General features: G+C 42.7%; 2 protein-coding genes across 7 annotated transcripts in view; one reads left to right on the top strand and one right to left on the bottom strand.

Moving 5' to 3' along the window:
- Positions 1-7,700, top strand: part of MYH11 (myosin heavy chain 11) — a 54,360-nt gene extending 46,660 nt beyond the window's left edge. For 2 of the 3 annotated variants that reach the window (XM_058815951.1, XM_058815950.1), the window contains 7 exons: positions 290-418; positions 957-1,045; positions 1,274-1,397; positions 1,549-1,757; positions 2,287-2,395; positions 2,964-3,136; positions 7,102-7,700. In XM_058815951.1, the coding sequence (XP_058671934.1) occupies positions 290-418; positions 957-1,045; positions 1,274-1,397; positions 1,549-1,757; positions 2,287-2,395; positions 2,964-3,136; positions 7,102-7,240 (972 nt within the window). In that variant the 3' untranslated portion in view covers positions 7,241-7,700. Of the gene's footprint in view, positions 1-289; positions 419-956; positions 1,046-1,273; positions 1,398-1,548; positions 1,758-2,286; positions 2,396-2,963; positions 3,137-4,246; positions 4,279-7,101 lie in introns of all 3 variants that reach the window. The other variant, XM_058815952.1, reaches the window with a different exon arrangement.
- A 1,190-nt stretch (positions 7,701-8,890) lies between these two features.
- NDE1 (nudE neurodevelopment protein 1) lies at positions 8,891-22,614 on the bottom strand. Of its 4 annotated transcripts, none has more exons than XM_058815882.1 (9): positions 22,472-22,614; positions 18,193-18,320; positions 17,508-17,661; positions 14,316-14,464; positions 13,861-13,997; positions 12,846-13,022; positions 12,337-12,428; positions 11,374-11,510; positions 8,891-10,268 (listed from the first exon to the last, which is right to left on the bottom strand). In XM_058815882.1, the coding sequence occupies exons 2-9, from the start codon at positions 18,276-18,278 to the stop codon at positions 10,175-10,177; spliced, it is 1,026 nt and encodes a 341-aa protein (XP_058671865.1). In that variant the 5' UTR covers positions 18,279-18,320; positions 22,472-22,614; the 3' UTR covers positions 8,891-10,174. The 4 variants fall into 4 exon arrangements, with proteins under 4 accessions (XP_058671865.1, XP_058671866.1, XP_058671867.1 ...); XM_058815883.1 differs by having other exon boundaries at positions 22,358-22,591; XM_058815884.1 differs by having other exon boundaries at positions 22,289-22,509.
- Positions 22,615-24,943: the final 2,329 nt, after the last annotated feature.

Below are 24,943 nucleotides of genomic sequence, written 5' to 3'. Positions count from 1 at the left end.
CTGTCACATGCTAACAACTAAACAACAAAAATTTTCTTAATCAGAAACATTAAGACTCTACATGTACTCAAATATTCAGAGGACCATAGGCATTACAAAAGATGCAGTGTTCAAGTGGCAGCATTGCCCTCCTTGGAAAAGCATTTCAGATCTTTCCAACATGTGCTAACAGATCTCTACAAAAAAATAACTTCAGCAGCATTATGACAATGTAACTGTGTATGTGTTCTGTTCCATCCACATTTCTTTCAACTGAAATTGTAACAAATTTGTTATTCTTTTCAACAAGGCTCAGATGAAGGACTACCAACGAGAGCTGGATGATGCACGGGCTGCCAGAGAAGAAATATTTTCTACAGCCAGAGAAAATGAGAAGAAAGCAAAGAGTCTGGAAGCAGAACTCCTGCAGCTTCAGGAGGTAAAGTGGGAAACCTACAGCAGAATTAAGGAGATTACACATGGCCTTCAGTAGCAAAACAGAACTGGCAGTGAAGCAATCTAACAGGTCTTAGGGACCGAACTTGTAACAAGTTCCATGTGTTCCACACACTCCACTAAAGCTGTTGGATCTACATCTGAGCACAGCCAGACTGAGCTGAAAAAAATCACCTTGGAAGAAGGTACAGATCCCCAGCCTTAAAGGGAAATGAACTGTATGATCCAACACAAATTGTTTTCAATAGCAGTAAATTCTTGAGGGCTTAGTGCTATTATTCCTACCTGTATTAAATGGCCATCTTGTGACTAAAACAAATAAAACAGAAACCCGCTGACAGGCTGGATAAAGTGCATTTCATGGTACTTCCCTAGGATTTATGACATGACAAGAATTTATTCTGTTAAAAAGACAATCCATCTCATACCAGCTTTAGAAAATTTACAGTCCTCTGAATCATGCTATAACTACTTGAACATTTACTCATTTCCTTACTATGCTGCTTTTTCCATTTCTCTAGGACCTGGCTGCTACAGAAAGAGCTCGCAAACAAGCAGACCAGGAGAAAGATGAGATGGCAGAGGAACTTGCAAGCGCTGCCTCTGGAAGGTAGGAACACATCAAATTACACACAAGGCTCTGAATGTGCTATTAATGCTGCCAAGAGAAGTTTTGCTCTGTTCCCAACAGCCATCTGCCCTTGACAAGACAACATGCACACATACGACTACTTCCATTGAAATATCTAGTTCTGTTCTGAATTATTGGCAGTTCATAATACAATCATAACATATGGTCAGAGCCAGAACTACTCACTTTTCAAATTTACATTTCCAGGACAAGCCTTCAGGATGAGAAACGGCGCCTGGAGGCAAGAATTGCTCAGCTGGAGGAAGAGCTGGAAGAGGAGCAAGGCAACATAGAGGCAATGAATGACCGCATGAGGAAAGCAGTACAGCAGGTACAGCTCATTCCAGCACACAGTTCTGTTCATATTCCAGCAAAAGCTGCTTGTGGTTCTCAGTATCTGAAGCACTGCCTTCCCAAATTGCCACCTGTCATTTTTCTGAAAGCATGCAGCACTTGTGAGAGCATCCTTTTCCTCCTTGCAGGCAGAGCAGCTGAACAATGAGCTGGCAACAGAGCGCTCAACTGCACAGAAGAACGAAAACGCTCGGCAGCAACTGGAGAGGCAGAACAAAGAGCTAAAGAGCAAGCTGCAGGAGATGGAGGGAGCTGTGAAGAACAAATTCAAAGCCACAATTGCTGCTCTGGAGGCCAAAATTTCTTCTCTCGAAGAGCAATTGGAACAGGAAGCCAGGTACTGGTCTCCAGAGAGAAAATAAACAAAGGCAAGCAGGATTTGTGTCAGCAGGCTCTCAGTGCCACTAAACTTGGTAAAGTCTCTCACTTAACATTTCTGAGACATATGGCAAGTAACTGGAGTTGCTACAGTTTCTGATTAAGATCCATTTTATTGCTGAAAAGTTCTTCTGGTACCATAGGCAAGGATCTGCTCCCCTACATTTTAGAGTAACTGCCCTATGACTCTGGTAGATTAATTGCCATAACAAATTGTGCCACTTGTTGGATTATTCCTTCAGGAAATCACCCTGTGTTTCAGAACACATCTCCTGGAGCACCTCTAGCATACAGCAGAGACATATATTTGGTTTTGTTTTGCTCAGAAGAATATGCCTTAAAATTTTCCTTAGAATTCAAATTCACCTGTTAAATTCAGTAGGACCTTTAACACAGGGGCCCTTGGTGCTGATTTCATGAACCACAAGGCCAAGGCAGGTGGAGAGTACAGAGCTTCCACATCACCAAACACTGCCCTATCATTGCAGAGACAAGCAGACAGTGGCCAAGACGATGCGCCAGAAGGACAAGAAGCTGAAGGATGCACTGCTGCAGGTGGAGGACGAGAGGAAGCAAGCAGAGCAGTACAAAGATCAGGTACAGACCATGTCACAAGGGCACAGGAGGTTTTAGGTTTTGCCCTAAGAAAGGAAGATTCCATGTTGTGCCTCAGGCAAATGCCCTTCTGGAAAGCAGACTGTGTGCTTGGATTCTATGCTGGGAGAGCCATACAGTCCATTACTAAAAGATGGGACAATATAATTCTTCCATGCTACATCAAGTGCCAAAGCACAGTCCTTGTAATCAGCCAGATACAACGGTCTGACTGCACAGCAAACAGGACTGTGCACAACACTCTTGGTGCAACATGAATAGAGAGGCTGAACATATTTTACATTAAAATTTTAGCTTTCACTAATGCAAATCCATCTGCAAGCCAGAAAATCAGAGGCAGGACTATGCAGAGAAAGAAACAATGAGGTTGTGTCTGAATACAGTAGCTATCAGCAAAATGAACTCCCACAAAGCCAAGTTATTTTCAGGCTATAAGCTTCCATCTTTGATTTGGGTCATGCTTCAGTACAACTCCCAATGGAAGCATGAAATTAAAACAAGGAATATAAAGTATTACAAATTAAAGCATTACTCTGAAATCTCCCTTTAGGCCGAGAAGGGCAACGTACGGCTCAAGCAGCTGAAAAGGCAGCTGGAGGAGGCTGAGGAGGAGTCCCAGCGCATCAACGCCAACCGCAGGAAGCTGCAGAGGGAGCTGGACGAAGCCAATGAGAGCAATGAAGCCCTGGGCAGGGAGGTTGCAGCACTAAAGAGCAAGCTCAGGTAGAGTACCTTTGTTTGGGATAGCCCTTCCCACTCACTGAGAGCCTTGACATTTAGAGCTGAACTACAAAAGTGGGAAAAAAATCTGTGAGGTGAGGAACAGGCACTGCTAATGCTGCAAAGTTACTCACTCCTTGTGCTAGCTTGGCACTCAGAACAAAAGGCCCAAGTCAGGAGTGGAGTGCATTTCATAGACTGCAGCAGCATCAGGATTTCAGCTGAGATGAACTGTGATAACATGGCACAGGCCTTACTCTGCTCTAATCAAAATCCTTTTGGCTTCAATTGGAAAAGAATTAGGCTTGGTTGCTTTTGAAAACACCCCTTATATAATGGCTGTATCTATTTGTACAGAAGCAGTCACAAAAGTGTAGAAATGCTTGTGCTTTTCACACTTTCACACATGCACAACTCACACATAATGACTGTGAACAGTCTTCGACATCACAGGCAGTAAAAAGCAAAGCACATTAAATTATTCTTATTCCAAAGTCTCTTTGGACTTCACCACTATGGGGTTCAGTGTCATCAGACCAAGGAAAAGATTAATACGTCCCTTTGCATTTTCTTGTTAAAATTACATGACAAAAAGATAAAGCTGTGATCAGTCAGCTACATCCCTGAGTTCTGCACTCACTGAGTTTGAAAACATGAGCTCACTGAAATAGAGGCTGACTTGAGTTATAAAGAAATTGCTCTATCTGCATCACTACACGATAAAATTTTGCCTTCTACCTAAGACCAATAGTACATCAGATGAAACACAAGAACCTGGCTACCTGTGTTCTCAAAGTAGTTTGCCAGACTACTTACCAGTAACGTGCTTCAGTGTTCCTGGATGTGGATTCCCTTCCAAGTGAAGGGTTATGGATGTAGCAGCCTTTTCCACTAGCACCACCTTGGGTAGTTACATGCTCCTGGCTGCTTTATGAAGCAGTGGCTGTGTCCAGCCCTTTTACATAGAACACTATATAGCTCATTTTTGTTTTATCTAAATGTAATGTAATTGGCTGTAATGTACTTTGTTTAATTATTTAAAAGTAATTACCTACCTCTGATCATGACCATGTGCCTAGTTTAACTGCCCAGGACTCTTTATCTCTGTTTCAGAGGGACACAGGAACCTTCGCATGACTAAGCAGGTACCATGCCTTCAACTTTGCAGCTAGCTTGTATTGCACAAATTTCCATTTTCTTTGGCCCTGGTTAAAATTATGTGAGGTTTCTGCAAACTGTGAAGGCTTGGATATCTTGGCATTAATCTGTTTTATCAAAAAAGACAAATATTACAATAATTTAGCTACCATCAGCTGTTCATCAGTGATACATCTTTCTTACAAGTAGGTTATGTACTGACATAGACTTACCAACGTTGCATTCTCACAAGCTCTACCACCAGAGTACCTAAGCAAGTACTCTGATTCTTTTTGCATGAATGGTTTTTTTGCACATCATCTTTGTGCACTGCCATGAAAAGTAAGTTTTTTTCAAATAAAATACACCATTGATTAGTAAAATTGATTAAAAGGACTAATGAATATGGAGTGTCACAGCATGTCATTAGAATTTCACAGTATTTCTTGTGCCTACTGTAATGCTGACCTAAGGTAAGAGCCCATCTAATGCACCTGAGATTTGGGAAGACCGTACTTGCATGTGATTTATCACACACCACACAATCACAGACAAAAGAGAAAGCCTTGCCTTTCATTACATAGCACTCTGTGCCTGTATTGCTTACAGAGAGTTATTACTGAGGCCTTTAGAGCTGTTTTACAGACATTGAATTGCTTGTTTACTGTATTAAAACACAGAGCACGGACACAGACATTAAAGCTGACACTGTAACCTAGCACAGCATTATGTTATACTTATTAGCACATTCTTTGGACACAGGAATAATACCTGCACTGCAAAAAATAAAGAGCTATTGCCTTGTAATATTTGTATACTTTCTATTTTACATATGCTGGATTTTGCTATGAATACACAAATATTTAAAGATGATGTCTTGTCCTTGCATGTGCCTTTTAGTCAGCCTAATATTTCCAGTCAGACTGTTACTCAAGCACCACTCCAGCAGCACCAGTTCAAAGGCAGACTAAATACAGAGGTGCTGAGCAAACACTGGTGCTGAAGGCTCATCCCAGATACACACACTGTTCTAAAGGTACTAATACCAATGACCACCTGAATGTTATCAAACACATAAACTTCTTGAAGAGGAACAGATATAAACAAAATGGTTTATCCACAGGGCCAATACCAGTTTAAAGAACTGGTAAGTTTATGCATACTGCAACAGTTTAATAAGTAGTTAGTATATGATAAAGAGTTCACTTTGTAGCCATAACTGTAGTGCATAATTTGGTGAGACTCTTGCTGTCATTCCCTCCAGTCCCATGTTCTCTCACAGCACTTCAGTGAATTACTGAAGCACAAATGACTTGTGGGTAACCAAGTCCACAGACAAAACAAGTCCAAGGGGGTGGAGACCTCTTCCTTTATTAACAAGAATTAACAAATCTATTAACCTAATTAGAACCTATTTGCTAAATAATGACAAATCTCTGGTGCTGTAAAATAAGAGACTGTGCTGTTAGACCGTGCCAAGCACACACCAGGACAGAAATGATACACCCCTGTGCTCAACACATGCCATCAGCACCAGAACACAACCATGGTTAATTACCAGCAGGTCTTACACGAAGCTTTATTAGCTAGCTAATTGCCTGCTCACACTGAAGTAAGTTTTATGGCAGAATTATGGAAAACAGACTACATGTCACATTTCCATCTTGGAAATGCAGATTCATGCCTCTGAACTAAGTTAGTCCAACCAATGTTCCTACCCTCTTCCCTCATATGGGAACTTTGGACTTGAATAGCTGCTTCAGAAAGGGCACTGGCTTAGTCTTCTGCAAGGACAAGACAAGCCTTTAAATATTTAGGCATGATTGCTGTACCCAAAAGTGCAGTCTCGGATCTACTTAACACCAAATTAGTATTTTTGGCACAATATCCAGTAATCATGAATTTATTTTATTGCTTATATCTGTGGTCTCAAGCCTTTACAAAGGTTTGCTTAATGAGGGGCAAGTGAGAGGCCATGTCACAAAACTGAAATGCTTTACAGCACATTAGCAATGGAGGCCATGGGACAAACCCATTGTCTGTCTCACTTGCTCACACCTCCCCAAAAATTAACCTTGAGGACCAAAGTGTCCCTGCCTTGGGATGTGCCTGTGAAATATATGGGGATGGGAGGGAGATGGGAGAGGAAAAGGGGATAAAGTGGGAAAAGCATTTCCTGTAGGACACTTGCACTGCTAAGCATCAGTCCCTGGGTTACAACAGTTCCAAAGCAATGACTGTTTCCTCTCTCTGCTGGGAAAGATTGGAGTGACTGAGAGCCTGGGTGTCACTCCTGTCACAGCACCTGTGGTGCTCTGACCAGTGCAGCCTGTGCACTGTGGGCTCAGAAATGTCTGCTGCCATCCAGAGCACTGCCCCAGGCCCTGCAGGAACTGGGGCCAGAAATTCTGTACAAATTGCTTTGCCTGCTTGCTCCTCCAGAGGGACAGGAGGGACACTCCTCTGCTGTGGTGTGTGAGCACTCCCTTCTTCACTCCTTTCAAGTACCTTCAGTTGCAGTTCTCTTAGGGGAAAACAATGAAATGAGGGGAAGAGTGGGGGTGATTTGGGGCTGATGTTTAGAGGAGGAAAAAGACACAAGCACAAGAACAAGAAACCAATCTAATTTCCAAGCAATTGAAGTCTCAACCTGTTCACAAATTACAAGTTACAGGACAGAAAGTGGAATTAGAGGCCCACAGCTCTTGGCTTTTCTGCATTTAGAACCACCAGCCCCACAGGTCCTGTTACAAAATTCTACTTATTTGTGAGGATTCCAAATGACCAAGCACCTGATTTTCTTTTTCTATTTTTCTCCCCTCTTACTGCAGGAGGGGAAATGAGCCAACATCTTTTGCCCCACCCCGTAGATCTGGAGGCAGAAGAGTAATTGAGAATGCAACAGATGGAATCGATAATGAAATGGATGCAAGAGATGCAGATTTCAATGGAACAAAAGCCAGTGAATAAACACGCTTCAAAAATTGCACTGCAGCAAGGGGGGGGAGGGAGGATGATATTTAGCACTGTATAAGTCTACTCTTAGTGTCAAGGTCACATACACCCACTCCTCTGACAGATAAAAGCACAACTGCCTTGTCTCCAATGTATAGATTGACACTAAAAGTACTCCAAAACTCTTCATACCATGAAGCATATTTGAAAAGGTGGGGATTTTTAACAGTCTACAGAGGATTTGTGAGATTGTTGCAGGGGAAAAAAAAGGCATTGGTCAGTTAATCTTTTTTAAACTTTCATTTTGTTTTGAGTATTCAATTAATATAGGGTTTTCTCCTGGTTACTACACCCCTGATGCACAATTCACAAGGTGGAAGTGCCTTTTTAATCACTTACTGAAAAATATCATTTGTTCAAATTAAGTCAACTGTTACAGTTTTATATGCACCATGGATGTGCTTACACACTAATAAAAGGCTATAAAAATGACTTCACTATTCTTGTGTACAGGTGCCACTTGAAGGGAAGGGGGCATGCAGCAGAGCTTCTCTAAAACTGAAATACTTCTTACAAAAGTTCATCTGTAATCTTTAGAACAAAACCCTGATTTTCTTCAAAGTAATGCTTTTGAAGAAATACAAAGAAGTCTGAGCTGGAAGTAAAATGGCAAAACCACAGGAACAGGTTTGATTCCCTCAGGGACACTCAGTGCTGAGGTCCCTGGGATGCATCCAAGGGCTGACAGGCACAGGACCTGCAGAGACTCACAGCACTCAGGTGCAGGAGCTGGAAAGCAGTGGGGGCCCTACCTGTCTGTCTGTGGGCAATGAACCCAGCCTTTGATGTCTGTTACATGCAGAAATATTTCCAGCCAAGCCTCTAGAGCAGGCTGAAACCATTAGAAACAGCAGCCTACACTGAATGCAGGGATCCAAGCCAAGCTATTCTGCACTAAGGGAGCAGCATGCAGTTACTTTTTATTTTTGGAGCACTCCAGCAAGACCACAACCTACTCTTGGGAGCTACCAGGACCTACCACAAGCCCTTGCAGCTCAAGCACTTTCAGACAGCAGCAGCTCTGTGGTCACACCGGGGCAGTAGGGAGCCATGCCCAGCAAAGCAGGATGCTAAATCACTCTAAATCCAGTGCAGAGAGCTTACTTGATGCCTTTGATTGAACAGCAAGTGAACCTTAAGCAGTGTGACTACAGGGAGAGCAAATCATGCACAAACATCCACCTTGACAGCTAAAGCCATCATCTTCTAAATCTAAGCATTGTTTCACAAGTGCAGAGATCAAGAACTGGTGATTCAGACTTGGCACCATTCAGCCAGCAGAACCAGAGCCCAGAGAATTCTCTCTCCTCGTGAAAGAGTAAAGGAAGAACCATTTAGAGCAATAAAGATGACAAGCTGAGCAGACAGGGGTTAGGAGTTACTGGATAAGAATTGATCATAGCTTGATCAGGCACAGAGCTGTAAAGATGCTCAAGAGCTGCTTGTCAACCCACTCTGTGAGCCTGCATGGGTAGGAACCAGAAGACAAGCAAGTCAGACCATATTAAATGGTTTTAAGCACCAATGCTTGGAGCAGAACCAGCAAATTTAACATGTATAAACCACAGTAATAACTTGCCAAAAAACTCAAAATGCATCAACAACTTGAATTCAAAATAAGCTTTATTCTGCTCCCCAGTTTAACCAACTTCATAGATGGACTGAGAAATGAAAATCATCTGTGATTTACATATTCTAGAGAAATAGATGCCTCAGTGACTGTTTTCACAGCATTTCGTTAACAAACAAACAAACCAAAAAAAAAAAAAAGAAAAAAAAAAGACCAAAAAACATCAAACCCATTTATGTATTCTTTTGTCAAGTAAGCTCTCCCCATCCCCTGCCACAAAAAAAACCAAAAATCCATAAAAATTGTTCAGTCATGATTACTTTTGCAAGTAAAGGCTCCCATAAAATACATTAACACTGGGAATGAATCTCCTCCATTTAAAAAACAAATGCAGTAATATTCTACAGGGGGTAAAATTATTTTAAAAAAACATTCTCTACTCATATACAGTTCTCTAGCATAAAGGGCTTTTCAGGTTAAAAAAGCATTTCTAAATTAGTAACAGCTGACATATTCATATAGAAAAATAAAAAATCACTAACACCCAAGGCACCTTAGTGAAGGGAGGTTTATAAAGCAGTAAAACCCACCTATCAAGATGTTAGAACTAGAAACTTGATCTAGTTTGGACTCTTACAACCACCAGGCTTTATAAGCCACTATGGGGTTAAAAAAAAAAGTCTACATGCTATTAGCTCTGGGATCTCCTGAGCACTCTCAGCACTAGACATGTCTCACCTTTAACTATGACCTGTTCTGAATGAGAAATCATTGCTTACAGAAACATCTTGCCACTACAGGCAGGTTTTTGTGCAGCAACATTCTGGTCAGCAAGCACCCCATGGGGAGCTGAGCAGCTTCCCTACAGAAATACACCTTTCACCACATAAAAACATCTCTTTAATTTGGGTGACTGCAGCACAAAACACCCATGGTAGAAAGCAGAATTCCAGCCAGAACTGGTGGTGTATTAACACCAAAAGTAAAAGCCTGAGGAGCTGCACAGTGAATATTGCTATGTTGTAGGCAGGACAATTGCTTTGGTAGTGTCAAAAGAAGCAACCTTCAAGGAGCTATTTACAGTAGCTGATGCAGGAAGGAATTCCCAGTCCTGCACTCACACAGTCAGCATTGCTTTGTCACACCTTGTCACCCACAGAACTTGCCCAGAGGCCACACTGGAAGCCACTGCCAATTGTGACTGCTTGTTCAGCTCTCACCTACCCTGACACTGCTGTCTGCTTGCTCACTGATATTCTCTTTAAAACTAAAGTTTGAAATACACATTTCTTCTCCTTTCCCAAAGCCAGCCAGGCTTTTCACAGCAGCATCTTGACAACACTTTGTGAGGGATGGCTCACGGCTCCTGGAACGTGTGATGGCCGCGTTCCAAACTCCAGGCGCTTCACCAACCTGCAAGTGCAAAACTGAAGTCAGGGCATTTCTCACTCAGTGTAACCATGCTCAGAATAACTGCTCACCTCCAGAACAATCCACTCAGCTGAGATGAGTGAACAGCACTCTGAGCACTGCAAGAACTCACTGCCTAACTGGGCTGAGCTTTCACTGTAACGCAGGGCTCCATTTCACTCTGAGTAATGAACACTATCTTTTACAGGTGCTGGAATTTCAGTTTAGCAATGCAGCAGCAGACAGATAATCAGCTCATGCATATGGAAATATATGGCCCTGAGGCTTTCTTGCAGGAGCTTTCATGAAGTTTCTAGGAGAGCAAGTACAACGTGGAACATTCCTTCTAAACAACACCATTGGGCACTGGGTACCAGGACAAACCAGCACAAGGGTCTGGCTAAATAATTAAGTCTGAAACAAAGTGTACTATGGGCACTTCACTTACCTAAACACAGAACCTAAAGAACGTGAAGTGCAGGATTGGCAGAGTTTAAGCAGATACCGAATGGCAATTTGCAATAACCTTGCTGGTTTTTCTTCATTTGATTACAAAAAGACAACTGGTTCAAATATTCAGAGAAATGTGTACATTGAGTAAGGTAACTTCTTGTCAATAGCTATTTAAAAACACATCTTAGCAACGCTAAAGCATCTTTAGCAACTCTCATTCTCAGTGGACCCACTATTCGCCTTTTTTCCAGTTCTCCCACATGTGAGAATCTTAACTATGATAAGCGAAGTGTCCCTACATGCCATAACACTCCTGAGACATCTCTTGTACAAGAACATAAAGCATAAAACAAGTTGAACCAATAAGCAAAAACTGTTGTACTTTGTCCCAGTTAAACTGATTTATGATAAAATACATCTTGCACTTGCTCCAGATTTGAGGTATTCAAAACTTGACTGAAGCTAGTCTTCAAATTTCAGCAGCTAGTGACTCCAGATTTTAAACTAACCTGAAACATTCAAATCATAATCCTGAATAACTGAATTTCACATACTTTGAAAATGTCTCTACCAAAACAAATAAATATCAGTCCCCAAGATCCAACACCAACAGCTGTCAGCTGTCACTAAGACACCAGCAGAGCCCAGCACTCACCCTGTGTCACACAGAGGCTGATGAGGACTCAGACGTGTTTCCAGGACATCTCTGTTCATGTACATGGACACTGAAGGTCTGCTTGGAGACTGGTCATACACAAAGTTTCGGCAGGATGCAAGCTTGGACTCCAAGGCCTGAAGTAAACAAACAAGGTAAGTGTCAGACTGACCATTCTCTTTCAGAAGATGGCAGTGCCACACCAAAATGGCACTGAAGTGTGTGGGTTTGGGGTATTTTTCTTTCTTTAAGAGTGAGCTGTCCAGTAGAGGACAGATTACTAAAACTTCATGAGATATCAGCTTCCCTAGATATGTATCAGGTGGTACACCAGAGGGAATGAGCCAGAGATATCTTATTCTCCATCACATGCTCCCATTCTAAATCACTCCACCTTTACTGAGTTGCTTTCTGGCTGTATCAGTTCTGCAGCTCTCCCATCAAAGCCCTATACAAATGTTTGTAACAACACAGCACCAAGGCATAAGAAGGGTAACACAAGTCATGAGATAACCTTCCCAACATCAGCAGTACCTTAAATGTCAAACTACAGCTTAGCAGGACATTAGGCCTTGCTCAAAAGACCACTGGACTCTTAAGGCAAACTTAACCAGAAGCCTTTTGGACAGCAGGTACCACCCTGCTAACTTCTCTGCCTTTCATGGGAACAGATCCTATCTCAATTTACTCATGCTGACATATTTTTTCTGCACATGCACTTCCAGAAATTCATAGAGGGAGATCTTATCCCCATCTGGATTAGAACTTAAAAAACAAGCATGGTCCATTTTTATCTGGGAGTTGGTCAGAAATGTTTGAAGTCCAGACCAAGCCCAATGCCACACTTAGCTAACCTGGGGGCAAGAGACTCTTTTCAGTCTTCTCAGAACAGTAGTGCTGGTTGCAGTTTCCAAGAGCTCCAGCTTTCCAAAAGCATTGCCTGGCTTTTGGAAAATCACTCACCCCCACTTTTCGCAGCAAGTCTCCCACAATATTAAGTGCAGATATTCTTGCAGCTGGTGTGAGAGGGGTTGCACCATAACTGTCCTCAAGACCTGCAGGGCAGGTTAAAGAAGGATATGTTACTCATGGAAAGAAAAAAATAAAATTGCCCCTACTGTCTTAGAGAAAATGATTCGAGGAACACGACTAAAGATCACACAGGTTTTTAAAACCTTTCCCCTAAATCAGACCAACACCTCTGACACAGCTGTGAACTAATAAAAAGTCCCAACTGTTCATCTTATCCCTCATTATTACCAGACAGTTCAAGTCAATTGGAAATGAACAGACTAAGAATAAACCCAAAAAATTCCCAGTCTATGAATACTGAGACCATGGTGATTTGATTTAGGTGACACTACACTACACACTGGATTCTGTGGCTAAAGGAGGAATGAAAAAAAGGGAGCAAACTGTAGCAAAAACAAGAGCATCAAATGGTGTTTGTGGGCTGGTTCCCTGCCAGTCACCTCTCCTAAAGGTCCCAGGGGTGGGAATGCTGATGGGTGTCCGGCGCATTGCGGGTGTTGAGGGCACAGATAAGGAGGCCTGAACTGCAGTGTCTGTTCTTTCTGCTTCCAGGGGAGCTCTCATTGGTGTTTTGGGCTTCTCCTGTTTCTGCTGCACTGCAAGCTCTTGTCGTAGATCTGTGAAGGAAATAACACAAAGCAAGTGCTGGAGTATGCAGCCACCAAGATAAAAACCAAAATAGGTAAACTTTTGTCAAAAAATTTTTCTTCTTGTGGAGGTGAGGTAAAGTCACTGATCCTTGTAAAAGCTTACACCAGGCATATCTGAACTTGGCACACCTTGGCTACATTCTGGATCCCTGCAAGGTTGAGATCCTACCTGTTCTATCCTTTTCTATCCTGGTTTCCACATGAAGGAAATTGAGCTGAGGCCAGGTGGAAGCCACACCATTATCTACCCCAGGGACAGAGCACTTCTGTCCCACAGCCTGGCTGTAGCTTATGGATACCACTCAAGGGCACAGAATCCAAGATCTGAAAACAGATATTCATCCAGCTCCAGGGTCTCTCTTCTCACCCAGCCTTGTTGACAGATAGCAAAAAGTCAGTGCATTCCAAGGCAACCAGAAGTCAGTCACAGCCCACCTGTTTTACTTCCCCATTAGTGCTTCACTGGCTGCATTTCCCACAGCCCAGGAAACAATGAGGTTAATGTGTATTAGAGCTGACCTTCGTAGACACCAGCACATGCCCCAGCTGGACTGGCTCAATTCCCTGAAGCCCTGATTAGGAGAAGGCTGGAACAGACTTTTGTTTCTGTGAGTGCTCTGGAATCATGTCAGGAGTTCAAGGAGGGGTCAGAATGTTCTTCAGTTTCCTTACTAGTTTCTACATTTCAGATACCAAGTTTTAAAGAAGCAAAGTTAAAAGCCCAGCTCTAAGGCAGATGGAGAGGACTGAACAGCTACAAGGCAGTGGAAGAGAAAGGAAAAGATACAAATAACTTCTGTCTAACCTCTAGCTTCGTCTTTCAGGCGCTGCACAGACTCCAGAAGGTTTTCTTTCTCATCCAGCTCACTCTCCAGAAAAGCATTTCTTTCAATAGCCTGGTTTAAACGCTGCTCAAAATCCTCCAGGGACATTATAGTGGCTCTGAAAAAGAGTGCATTAGGTGTCACTACCAGAGGACTCGAGGTAGAAGGACTCCCTCTCTCACAAGAAAATGGACACTTGCATTTTTGTTTAATTTGCTTTCTTTTTTTTTTCCAGCTTGTATTATATCAAAGAGTGCAGTCAGAGGAGTGGAAGAGGTAAAAAAATTTATCACATTGCCATCTACAACAAATCTCTTCAACACAATCATCAGACAAGTGATAGTTCAGAATGGCAATGCTGACAAGTAGTGTCACAAACAGCACAGTATCACTGCGCTTGCAGGACACAATAGAGGTGGAAAAAAAAGCAGATCACCTTTTTGCTCTTTCCAAATCATCATTTTCTTGCTCGAGTTCTCGAATGTATTTCTGAAGCTGCTCTTTAATAGCTCTTGTCTGTGCCAAGTCATCTTCCAGTGCAGAGATCTGCCTGTATCCTTCTGAATGCTGCATTTCAATCTTTTCCTACTCAAAGGCAAATCAAACAGCACATCAGGTACTTAGCAACACATGTTCTTTTTGCAGCATTGTCTGAGCTCCTTGAAAGGCAAAGACAGACACTCTGAAAATTTTTGAGAAACATCATTTTCTGTATAGTAAAATGCCAATAAATTCAATTGCTCACACATCTCTGGGCTGCCAGCAGACAAGAGTTCTTCCTGTCACTCCTTATCAATCAAAAGTGCTGGGGAACAGTTCCCAACATTCACAGCACAAGGCCATTCCTTGCCTCTACCAGACAGCCTGGCTCAGCACAGTTTCTAAGCAATACACAAAGCACACAAGAGAAGCCACTTATTTTCAACCCTAATATGAAGTCAGGCAATATTTAGGAGCCAAAGTAAGAAGAATAAAATAAAAATTCCAGGTGTGATCCTGTTACATGCTGCTGTGGAATCAGCAAGATTCTGCACTGCCCATGTGGCTTTATTAGCCCAAAGCAGGTTCAGAATTCTAGAACATTTCAAGTACAGGTACACTTTTGGGAACCTGAACCAAACTCTGTCTTCCTCTACACCACATATACAAGGGTACATTTAAGACAGGCATAAGCAGGGAGGAAGACTTGGCTGCCACATCTTCTCCTGCACTGCCACTAAATGTGGAGTTAGTTCCACAGTATGTGACAGGGAAAGCTCCAGAGCACACTATTACAATGCTTTATACTCAACCACCTTGCTACCAGACCACTTCAATATGCCACAGGTTTTTTTGGAAACTCCAAGACTACTGGGTAAGCAACATTCCTGAAGTGCTCTCCAGACAGAATTCAAGTACAAAACACTTGAAGTCACTGGAAACAAATCCATGCACTGGAATTTCAAAACCATGGCAAGTAGTCTAGTGTGAATGATAATGTGAAGACAACTATTTTAGCACATGAAATGCATAGACAAGGAGAAGGGGAAGAGATATCCATCCTGAACTAAGAAATCCTCATTTGACTGCAGTGTGGTGACACTGCTGTAATTTCAAATCTCTGAAACACAGTTAAGAGCCTCTAAGCTCCAAGAGGGAGATTACTTTCAGTTAGTTTCTCAGGACTCTCTAACTCTGCAAAGCACCATTCCCATCAGTTTTAGATAGTGTGAGCTCTGATTTCTGAGGGGGAGCAGGCACACACACTGGGCTGGTCAGCTCAGAGCCACAAGCTGTGTGGGCCTGGCAAAGTTCACTGCTGCTGACCTAGATGCAGATCCCAACCCTTGATGGGCTCAGTTAACACTGCTGCTCAATAGCTTCATGAGATTAATGCTTTGCTCTTGAATTGATTCAGATAAAAGACCAGAACTGCAAGGTCTGAGTCTTTGTTTTTAGCCAATTGTAATAAACTATCAGCTGATCCGGCCCTCAATGGTGGCTCTGTTCCTTCACTGCAGGCTGTTGCTGCAGTTTTCAGGCTGCATGAATAGCCAATTGTTGAATGGTTTATTTCAAGCAGAATTTATTTTAAGAAAGTTATCTACTGTGAAGAATCATTTCAGATTTTCTAAAATATGGCTACCCTCCACTTTTTCAGGCTCTGTATTGCTTCCTACTATTTTCATTCCTCACAGTTTTGCCTGGTTCACTGTCCTTTCCTCTCATCCCAGCTACTCTAGATAAAGTAAATCATCTACACACTCCTCAGTTAAATGAACTATGGGTTTTATTTGTAAAATTTTTGTCTTCTCGCCAAACCCATCAACTTCCATGGGTTTATGTGGCTACCTGGAACAGCAGACCAATACTGCATACAACATGCACAACCCCTAATAATTCTAAGGTGCTACAACAAGAACAGGGATTAAAGCAACATAAATACAATAAAACAAGTCTTGGAAGTCTTGCTATCAAAAAGCAGGGAGTGGAGGAAATGGCTAAGCTAGTGCTAGAGTGACAGGACATCTGCCTGGAACAGAAGAGTATTTCCTTAAGACAGTAATTTGGACAACAGTTTAAACAAAAGGCATTGCAAATCTGGATTCATCCAGTGATTAATCACACCTTCACTCCCATTAGCTCATTATTGCATCCAATTGAATAGAAGAAGTGTAATTACATTAACCTCTGCTTCCACAGAGACTGAGCTAGCCCTACAAAACACAGTGTAGTATTCTTGGGTGACTGTAACTCATCTGTAAATAAAAGGCTAAATTAAAACTTTCAAAAGTCACACCAATTTCAGAGATGATTTTTTTCCAAACTTAAGAGAACTTACCAGTATTTCCTGAACCTGTCAATCAGCACAGTACCATCTCATCACTCCTCATACTCTAGATAGCTTCATTGTTTCTTAAGCTGCTATGTTAAGAAGCCCCATCTCAATAAGTTCATATTCTTTATGTTTTATAGTCCTGGAAGTTAATGCCTTTCCGCTGGTTGTTATTTTCATAGAATGCTAACCAAGTGCAAAAATAAAAACTCATTTTTCCCTAAGGACAGACAGATTCAATAACAAAACCAGGACTGAAACTGTTTTATGACTCTCAATTCTATGTGTTACCCACCAGCTGCTGCTTCCCAGCTTATCTGAAATGTCAGATAATAAATACACAACTATGTAAAAAGGGTTTTAAACTGAGTTTCCTTACGTAATGCAAAAACACAGCTGCAGTGTTTGTACTTGGATTGCTCTGCAACATTATCTGTGACTGCATGATGCAGACAGCAGAAAGCTATGAACAAAAGCACTAAATAGATGGAAGAAGGAATAGAACAGCAGCTCTGTTGTGTTCACACTCACTCTCCACTCCACTGTGGACAATTCTCTCCCAAATGAAATCTATCCTGACACAGAGCCACAACCTGTGAACAGGGCTCCAGGAACGCTACCAAGGAACACAGAATCCTCAGAGCACACAACAGGCTGACATTTCTTTATTTTCAAGCCTTTCCTCTCTGCAGTCTTCTGGTCCATTTTTCTGTAAAGCTGAGGTGACACCATGGGGCAGAGTCTGCAAACACCTGCCCTGCTCTCCCCTGCCCTGAGGATGTGCCCCCCAGGTGCACCAGCAGCCCCTCTGACCTTCACTGACTCCAGCTCCATCCTCAGGCGGTTGTTCTCTGACAGGAGGTCTCTGTTCCTGGACTCTGTTTGCTGCAGCTGGGCCTCCAGCTCAGCTTCGTACTCTCGGCTCCCCTCCTGGAACTCACGCAGCTCCTCCTGGGTATTCTCGGCACTGGAGAGAAATTCAGCAACAGAACTCATCATCATGAACCATGGAAACAACATCTCTTGCACACTCAAGGTAAAAACAACACTGCTGTTGAGTACAGAAGGTTGTATGCCCTTCTCTGTATTCAACAGGAAGAGAGAAACATGCAAATGTTCCCCTGCCATGCATGGGAAGTCACCCCATAGCAAAATAATAAGTCCAAATAAACAGAAAAACCCTAGAGTCTGTTTTCACACTGTAGATGTTGAGGATATGTGGCATCTCTTTAGTATGCCAATTGTTCACTGCCATCTCATATTTATTCCATTATTCAATTCTATTATTTATTTGGAAATATAAAGAAAGCTGTTATTGATTAATAACAAAAAGTGAGGAACAGAGAGAAAGATTAAAGGAAGTGTTTTATTTTCTTGAACAATTCTATTGAAATAATCCTCCAACAAGCTAAACAAGCAGCAATGAAAGAGCTGTGTCTTTGCATGAAGTGTTATGAAGCTTATCCAACCACTTGGAGGAATGAAGCCACTGCCTTACCACTGCTTGTATTTCATTGCCAACTCCTTCCAGTATTTGGTTTCCTCTTCCACTGAGCTGAAGTGATGTCCTTCTGAGTCTTCCATAATGAGTCCTCAAAGTCTAAAACTCCTGTTTCATTTTCCCCCCTGAAAAATAACAGGGTCAAGTGTGGGAACTGAGGCAGTGAGCAGCCTCATCCTCCTTGCCGCAGAGCAGAACACCCCTCCTCCCACACAGTCACTGCTGGAGACTAAACTAAAACCCAGCCTTGATAGGACTCTGTCACACAGACCATAGATGTGACAGAATTCCTGCTAAGTCTCCCCAGTTCTCCCAAAGCTGCTGCAGGCTTTCACCACATTCCCAGCAGTGAGCACCTTTGGCACTCTGGATACACAAACCCCAAACCTGAGCTGCAGCTGTGCCAGTGCACAGAGAACACGAGGGAAGGAAGGCTCAGGCACAACTTCAGCTCCAAACACGCTGCAATTCAACAACCCTGAAGACACCTAGCATGAAATTAAAGAGAAACTTCAAAGAGACAGAGATTAGGTACTCAAGATTCTTATTTCTTGAGTTAACATTTAAAGGAACACATAAGTTTTTTATGGACTTAACTGCTGGACAGATGGAAAATTTCTTCCTAGGTCAATGCAGACAAAACTACCCAACTTTAAACCTGAACTATCAAAATCCACGTATAGCTACAAGATATCTGGATACCTCAGAGAGCCATGGGAGAAGGGAGGGTAAAAGCTACCCAGAGGTTTTAGCAGGATACCACTGGCTGGGATAGGTATGCAGTTAAGATAGCAGCAATCCAGACAATCCAGCTGTCCCTGTGCCAGCACAAACTCAGTCACAGGACACAGTCCCAAATGGGAATGACACACTAAAGAGCCACAGGGGAATCAAGTCCCTTAAGCTGGTCACTCCCACTTGAGGACTTAAGTATCTAAACACTACAATTAAATAAAATAAATGCCCTGTGATGTGTATGACACTCTCTGTTAAAGGGTCAGTAACAAATATAATTTCATACTAGTTAGTCTTGACAATGGAGAAACATCAAACCTAATGTTCTGCATAATCTGCCGATGTCCAGCCCTAGGTGAGGCAAAGATTCCACTCTGACATTATCAATTTAACCAAGGTGATACCAAATAAGAAACCAAATAAGATCAAGAAGAGCAAATAGAGGTGGAATTGAACAATTCAGGACAGTGACAGTTGTCACAAAACTGCATCACAGAAATCTAGTAACTGAAGAAACACCAAGTTCCAAAGTTCTACCAAATTTCAATTCCAGTTCTGCTGAGCAAAACATTTCCTAGAGGTAATTCTAATGGAACAAAGAAGAAGGGATGGCTGAAGACATCACTTAGATGCCAGCCCTGTCTTCTACTCTTATTTATGATAGTCATAAAATGCTGGAGTAGACCCACTGAGCAGCATGTCTTAGCTAAAGAAAATGTGCACACACTGCACATCTATTGAACTCTATGAAAGAAAATATCTTTAACCTCCATCAAGACTTTGCTCTCCAAAAAATTATCAGGTATAAATAGGATTGAGTAACAGCCACCTACTTAGTAACTACTGAGAAAACCCCAAGTAGCTCTTACCTCTACTATGGACAAAAGCACTCAAAGCAGTCTGGCAATCTAAAGCCCAATTCCTACAGACCCAAGCAATGCCACAAAGCCCAGTTCCTCTTCACAGCCCAAGTAATTATCAGATTATTGAGCAAGGAGTAAGCAGCGTCACAGCTGAGTGGGCTGTGCCTGCATACCTCAGTGCACAGTATCAGCAACACAAGCACAGAAATTACTATGTTATTTAAAAGGGGAGTTGCCAGGTCAGGAGAAAAGTTACTAAACCTTAGTTTTTATAACTGAGTTTGACACAAAATGTTCATTAGCCAAAGCTGTGTGTTCCTTCAAACAAAAGCACTGTATAATGTATTGATACATTTCCAGCATAAGGTCTCAAGGCTGAAGAACACACTGAACAAAAAAAGAGGAAAAGGAGTGTGAGTAAGGAGTGATTTTCCAAATAGCACTCTTGCCCATTAAAAAGAAAATCATGACCAAGCATAATTAACATTCTTGACCTAGGATAGTTTATGTCACATCTCCTCTGTTATTTCTAAGTGAACTGAAAGTGCCTTTGATGTTAATAAGCATGTCCTTCTGCTCAAGGCACTGTGTACACACATACTGATCTTTGCAGCACACTCGTCAAGAAAAAAAATCCAAAAAGGATTTTTTCTCACACAAGCATGATAATAAATCAAATATCTGTGTTTGGACAAACAACAAAAATAATTCAGGAAAAATAAAGATGAACTGCAAGACATCGTGTTCTGAAAAGCTCTCAAACAACCCTTTGGAACCAAAAGGCAGCTTCCATCACCTTCAAAATCTTGAATACGCAGATCTGGCTCCTGTGTTTTTGCATTACACTTTGGAAGAACTGAAATACTGTAGTAATTGGCATTTTTTGAGATTGTAGGGGTGTATAGAGAACAACTTTCCTTAACTGATACACACAATCCAAGAGAACCCTGTGAACATTCAGACAGCACAAAGGGGTGGCACCCCTCAGTGCCAGGGATGTCTCTATGAACACGAGATTATGGTGTGGGCCCGCTGAGGATTCATCCATTAAGAGCTTGCTCTCCATCGTGGTCACCATTACTAAATAGTACTTATAATTTAAAATTAATTGTTTAACCGCAAATACACAGAAGGACAGTGGACCTGTACTTATTCCACCGACGTGGCTCCTGTCCTGTGCCACAGGCACATGTTTGTTGCTGCAATATTCAAGGAAGACCTGTTACTTTCCGTCCCTGTGCTACACCTTACCTCAAACTAAGGGATTTCAAACTAACCAAAGACGAAAAATACAAACTGAAAGTGAAAACTTCCAAGTTTGAGACAAAGTATTAAAGCTTTTTCAAACTTTTTTTTCTGAAATTTGTCTAAGAAGAGAGCAAATAAAAATCATGTAAGTCTTGTTAAACTGCCTTAGAAAGGGTAGGGCTATGACTGGTTTTCCCCTGCTGCCTTCCCCCTTGATTTTTAACAACTTGGAGACACCATGCAAAATGCCTGAAGAGAAATTAATCAGGAACTCCTCGTTGTCTGGGCTCACTACAAAAGCAGGGTGAGCAAAGAGGGGTAAAGGAAGTTTTAGCAATGCTTTTTTAAACACTGGAAAAGGTGGAAAAAAACGAGGAAAGTCAGAGTCTGTAAAAGGCACGCACTGGCTGCACCTTGCTTGTTTGCGCACACATGAAGCCAGAGCAGACATCTGGCCAGGCCTCCTGCCCGGTCACAGGCATTACTGAGCTCCACATCATGCAGGAAGTGGAAGCGAACATGGGTGGGGACTGGAATTTTGCAATAAAGCACGGCAGCATAAACGTCGCAGAAAACAATTTCATACCAGCGACAGCAGAATTGCAAAACTCCTCAGGAAAAAGCAAACATCAAGAAAAACAACAGACAAAATTATCGAAGGAACTTCAGTTTGGGAATCAGTCTGAATTCACCTAAACTCATGAGGGCCCCTAGATTGTTTCAGTCCTAGAACAAAGGACTCAAAACGACCCCGATACTGAACTTTTTCCTTCACAAAACATTTTGTTCGGTGAACAATGCTGGCCTACTTATGTAGCAATGCCTAATGGTCCAAGTCAAGGAAATTCGTATTGTAATAAAAAAGTGAAACAGTACCACAAATACTACTGAATTATCCATGACAGAGATGATGAAGCTCCTATTAGACATTATTTGCCTAAATATAAACCAAAACAAATCAGCTCTTTGCTCCCGAAAAGTAGCTTTCCCATCCTCTGAAATTCAGATTTGCTTAAAATATTCCCCTTGAAAGGGTCCTCCTGTAACACATGGGCCTGTTTTCTTTTGTTTAAGCCATACAAAAGAAAATCACCACAAAAGAGAAAGAAAAGGGAGAGGTCACGGGAGCACCAGGATTACCACAGAATCCCACAGCCAGCACTGAAAAGAGTTATCGGCTTCTCCGGGGCTTCTCTACCAAAAGGCTGAATTCAGCAAAACCCTCCCCTCCTCAGTAACCAGCCCACCTCCCAAACTTCCAACTTTCCAGTGACTCCTGAGGAAACCCCACACGGTTCTGCGCTGGAACGCCTGACCTTGGTGCTTCCAGCTGCAAGCCAAGAGCTCAGCGGGGCAGCGCTCCCCAGTCCCATTCCCGGGCGGGGGCTCAACCGGCGGGCACGGCTCCTACGCTCTACTACCCGCCCCACCTGCGCCCGCACGAGGAACTCCCGAAGCAGGAGGAGGTTCAGGTCCGCGCGGGGCCGCAGCCGGCCAGGTTCCCGTGTCCCTGATCTCTTGTCCCGTGTCCCCCCGGTCCCGTCCCGGTCCCGCTGCCCCGGGCCGTGCCGGGCTCTCACCGCGCTCCCGCCGCGCCCGCACCGCCGCTCCCGGCCCGGCCGGTGCCAGCGCCCCATTGGCTGCCGGTCACGTGCGGCGGGGCGCTCGGCCAATCAGCGCCGCCGGAACGCGCTTCGGAAAACTTTGGTGACTTTCAAAAGGCGCCGGGGGGCGGCGGCCGCGGCCGGTCCCGGTCTGGTTCTTATTGCCGGTCCTGATCTCATTCTTATTCCCGTTCCCAGTCCTGTTCCTATTCCTGTTCCCCGTCTGCCTTGCTAAACACCCCCCTGTCCATGTTCAAGCACCTACAGTCACATGCACAAGGCTCCGCATCTTCTGAGGTGTTAAGCGTGTAAGCCAGCACGCTCCTTAATTTTAAAGGCGTGATTGACCTTAAAATTGTCTAAAAGAGGAAAAGTTTTACATTCATCCTTTTTTTTTTTTTCTCTCAATTCAAAAAACCTCTGCTGCAAAAGCAAGCAGCGAGACAGCGCAGGTATCTATTTTTAATGCCAGCCCAACATCTTTAGCCCAAAGTGCCCTTTTCCCGGCCAAGGTCAGGTTTCTGTGTCGCAGTCTATGAAATATTAGACACTTCCACTCATCCCCTTCCCGGCATGATGTCACCATTGCAGGAAACTGCGGCATGGGGCAGAGCTGGCTGCAGCCCGGGAGTCCCGGGCAGGATCGATAGCAAGGGACCCGGGACAAGCAGGGACTTTCTCAAGCGCCCCAGGCGTGTTCCTGCCTCCCGCGCACACAAACACTCGCTCATTTGTTTGCGGAACCAAAACAAAAACACAAATTATGGCACGTGTGTCTCTGCGGCCCGCACAGGCAGGGCCATGTGTCACCGGGTGTCACCGGGTGCCAGCTCAGCCCCACACTGCAGTGGGACGGACACCCACGCGCGGAGCCCGGCCCCAGCTCCGTTCACCTCTGATGTAACAGCGGGCCGGGAGCACGGCCGGCTCTGAACAGACTGGTCTGAACTGGAAATACACCTCTCCCAAAGGCGCTGGAACTGAGAGGATGGGTGCTTTTCTATAAATATTGCACCAGAAGGAATCTGTCCAGAACTCAGATAACTTTAACTGAGAAAGGTGACAAAAGCTATTCTACTTTCTTGTCAGGCATTCAGCAAAATAACTATATTCTCAGTTCAGATGTTCAACAGAAGTAAATGGAAACAAACTATCATAAAACTATGAAGAGGAAACTAAATAAGGCATTTAAAAATTGGGTTAATAGCATTTGCAGTTCTGTCATTACCCAAGAATGTTTTTATTATCAGATAAGTTGCAGAAAATAAACCACATGCTATTGTAGTATCTTGCCAGTAATTAAAACAAATTATACATTGTTCACATGTTTGGGACAAAGGACATTTTACTTCAACACTTTAAGCAAATTTTTGAGGATAGTATGACTACACAGATTATGACAGAGGTACAGCTGAGGTCTTTAATATTTCTCATCTTGAAATATTTGTAAAACACAGTAAAATTTCTCCGATTTCAGAGGAAGCTGAGAGCCTTTCATCCAATTCTGAAACAGCACTCTAAAAAATGCCAGGGGCTCAGAGGCACTACCAGAGGCACTACTGTACACAAAGAATAAATATTCTTTAAAAAAGGAAACTTTAATCACTGTGACTGCCTTGTTTGCAAGAAGAACAAGAACACTTGTCTATTTCAAAATTAGCAGAGAAGGAGAAATTATTTTATGCATTTATTTTTAGTTTGCTGATTAATAATTAATAACTGGCAGATCTTTGTGGTGCTAGGATTCATGGGCTGGCTATTTCAATGAGAAGGCCACACTGATTCTTCCACGAAAACTAAGTGGGGAAAAATTTATCCACTGAAAGTTTTGGTAAGGTTGTAACAACTTATCTTTTGGCAATTAACTTCTGTTGGGAAAAAATACTTGCTTTTCTTAGAAAATTAAATAACTCACCACACCACCCACTCTATGGATGGAACAAGAACTGGTCAGCAATTGTCATTACAAACTACGGAACAGCTTTTTTTGTTCAAATGAATTACTGACACCCATAAAATGTGACAAACATTTTAGAATATCATATAGAAATATTGCTGTCACTGAAGAACAAGTATTTAACAGCAATAAAGCCTTTTTCTGTCTCTTTAAAGATGTTATATAGTTCTCTGCAATCTGTATATGCAGAATCAGATTTTCACATGCTTAAGCAAGCAACAGATTCTCACTGCTTTAAAAACCTTCTGATATCTCAAACTGACACTTTTTTATGAAACTGTCAAATGCTCATTAACAGCGCTGGTTTTTTAAGCAGAGCAGAACGCAGCAGCTCTCTCAGC

Source organism: Ammospiza caudacuta, chromosome 17 (genome assembly GCF_027887145.1).
Source record: "Ammospiza caudacuta isolate bAmmCau1 chromosome 17, bAmmCau1.pri, whole genome shotgun sequence".
Taxonomy (NCBI): domain Eukaryota; kingdom Metazoa; phylum Chordata; class Aves; order Passeriformes; family Passerellidae; genus Ammospiza; species Ammospiza caudacuta.
Note: the sequence above shows the minus strand (reverse complement) of the source record. Positions and strands in the feature narration are given on the sequence as shown.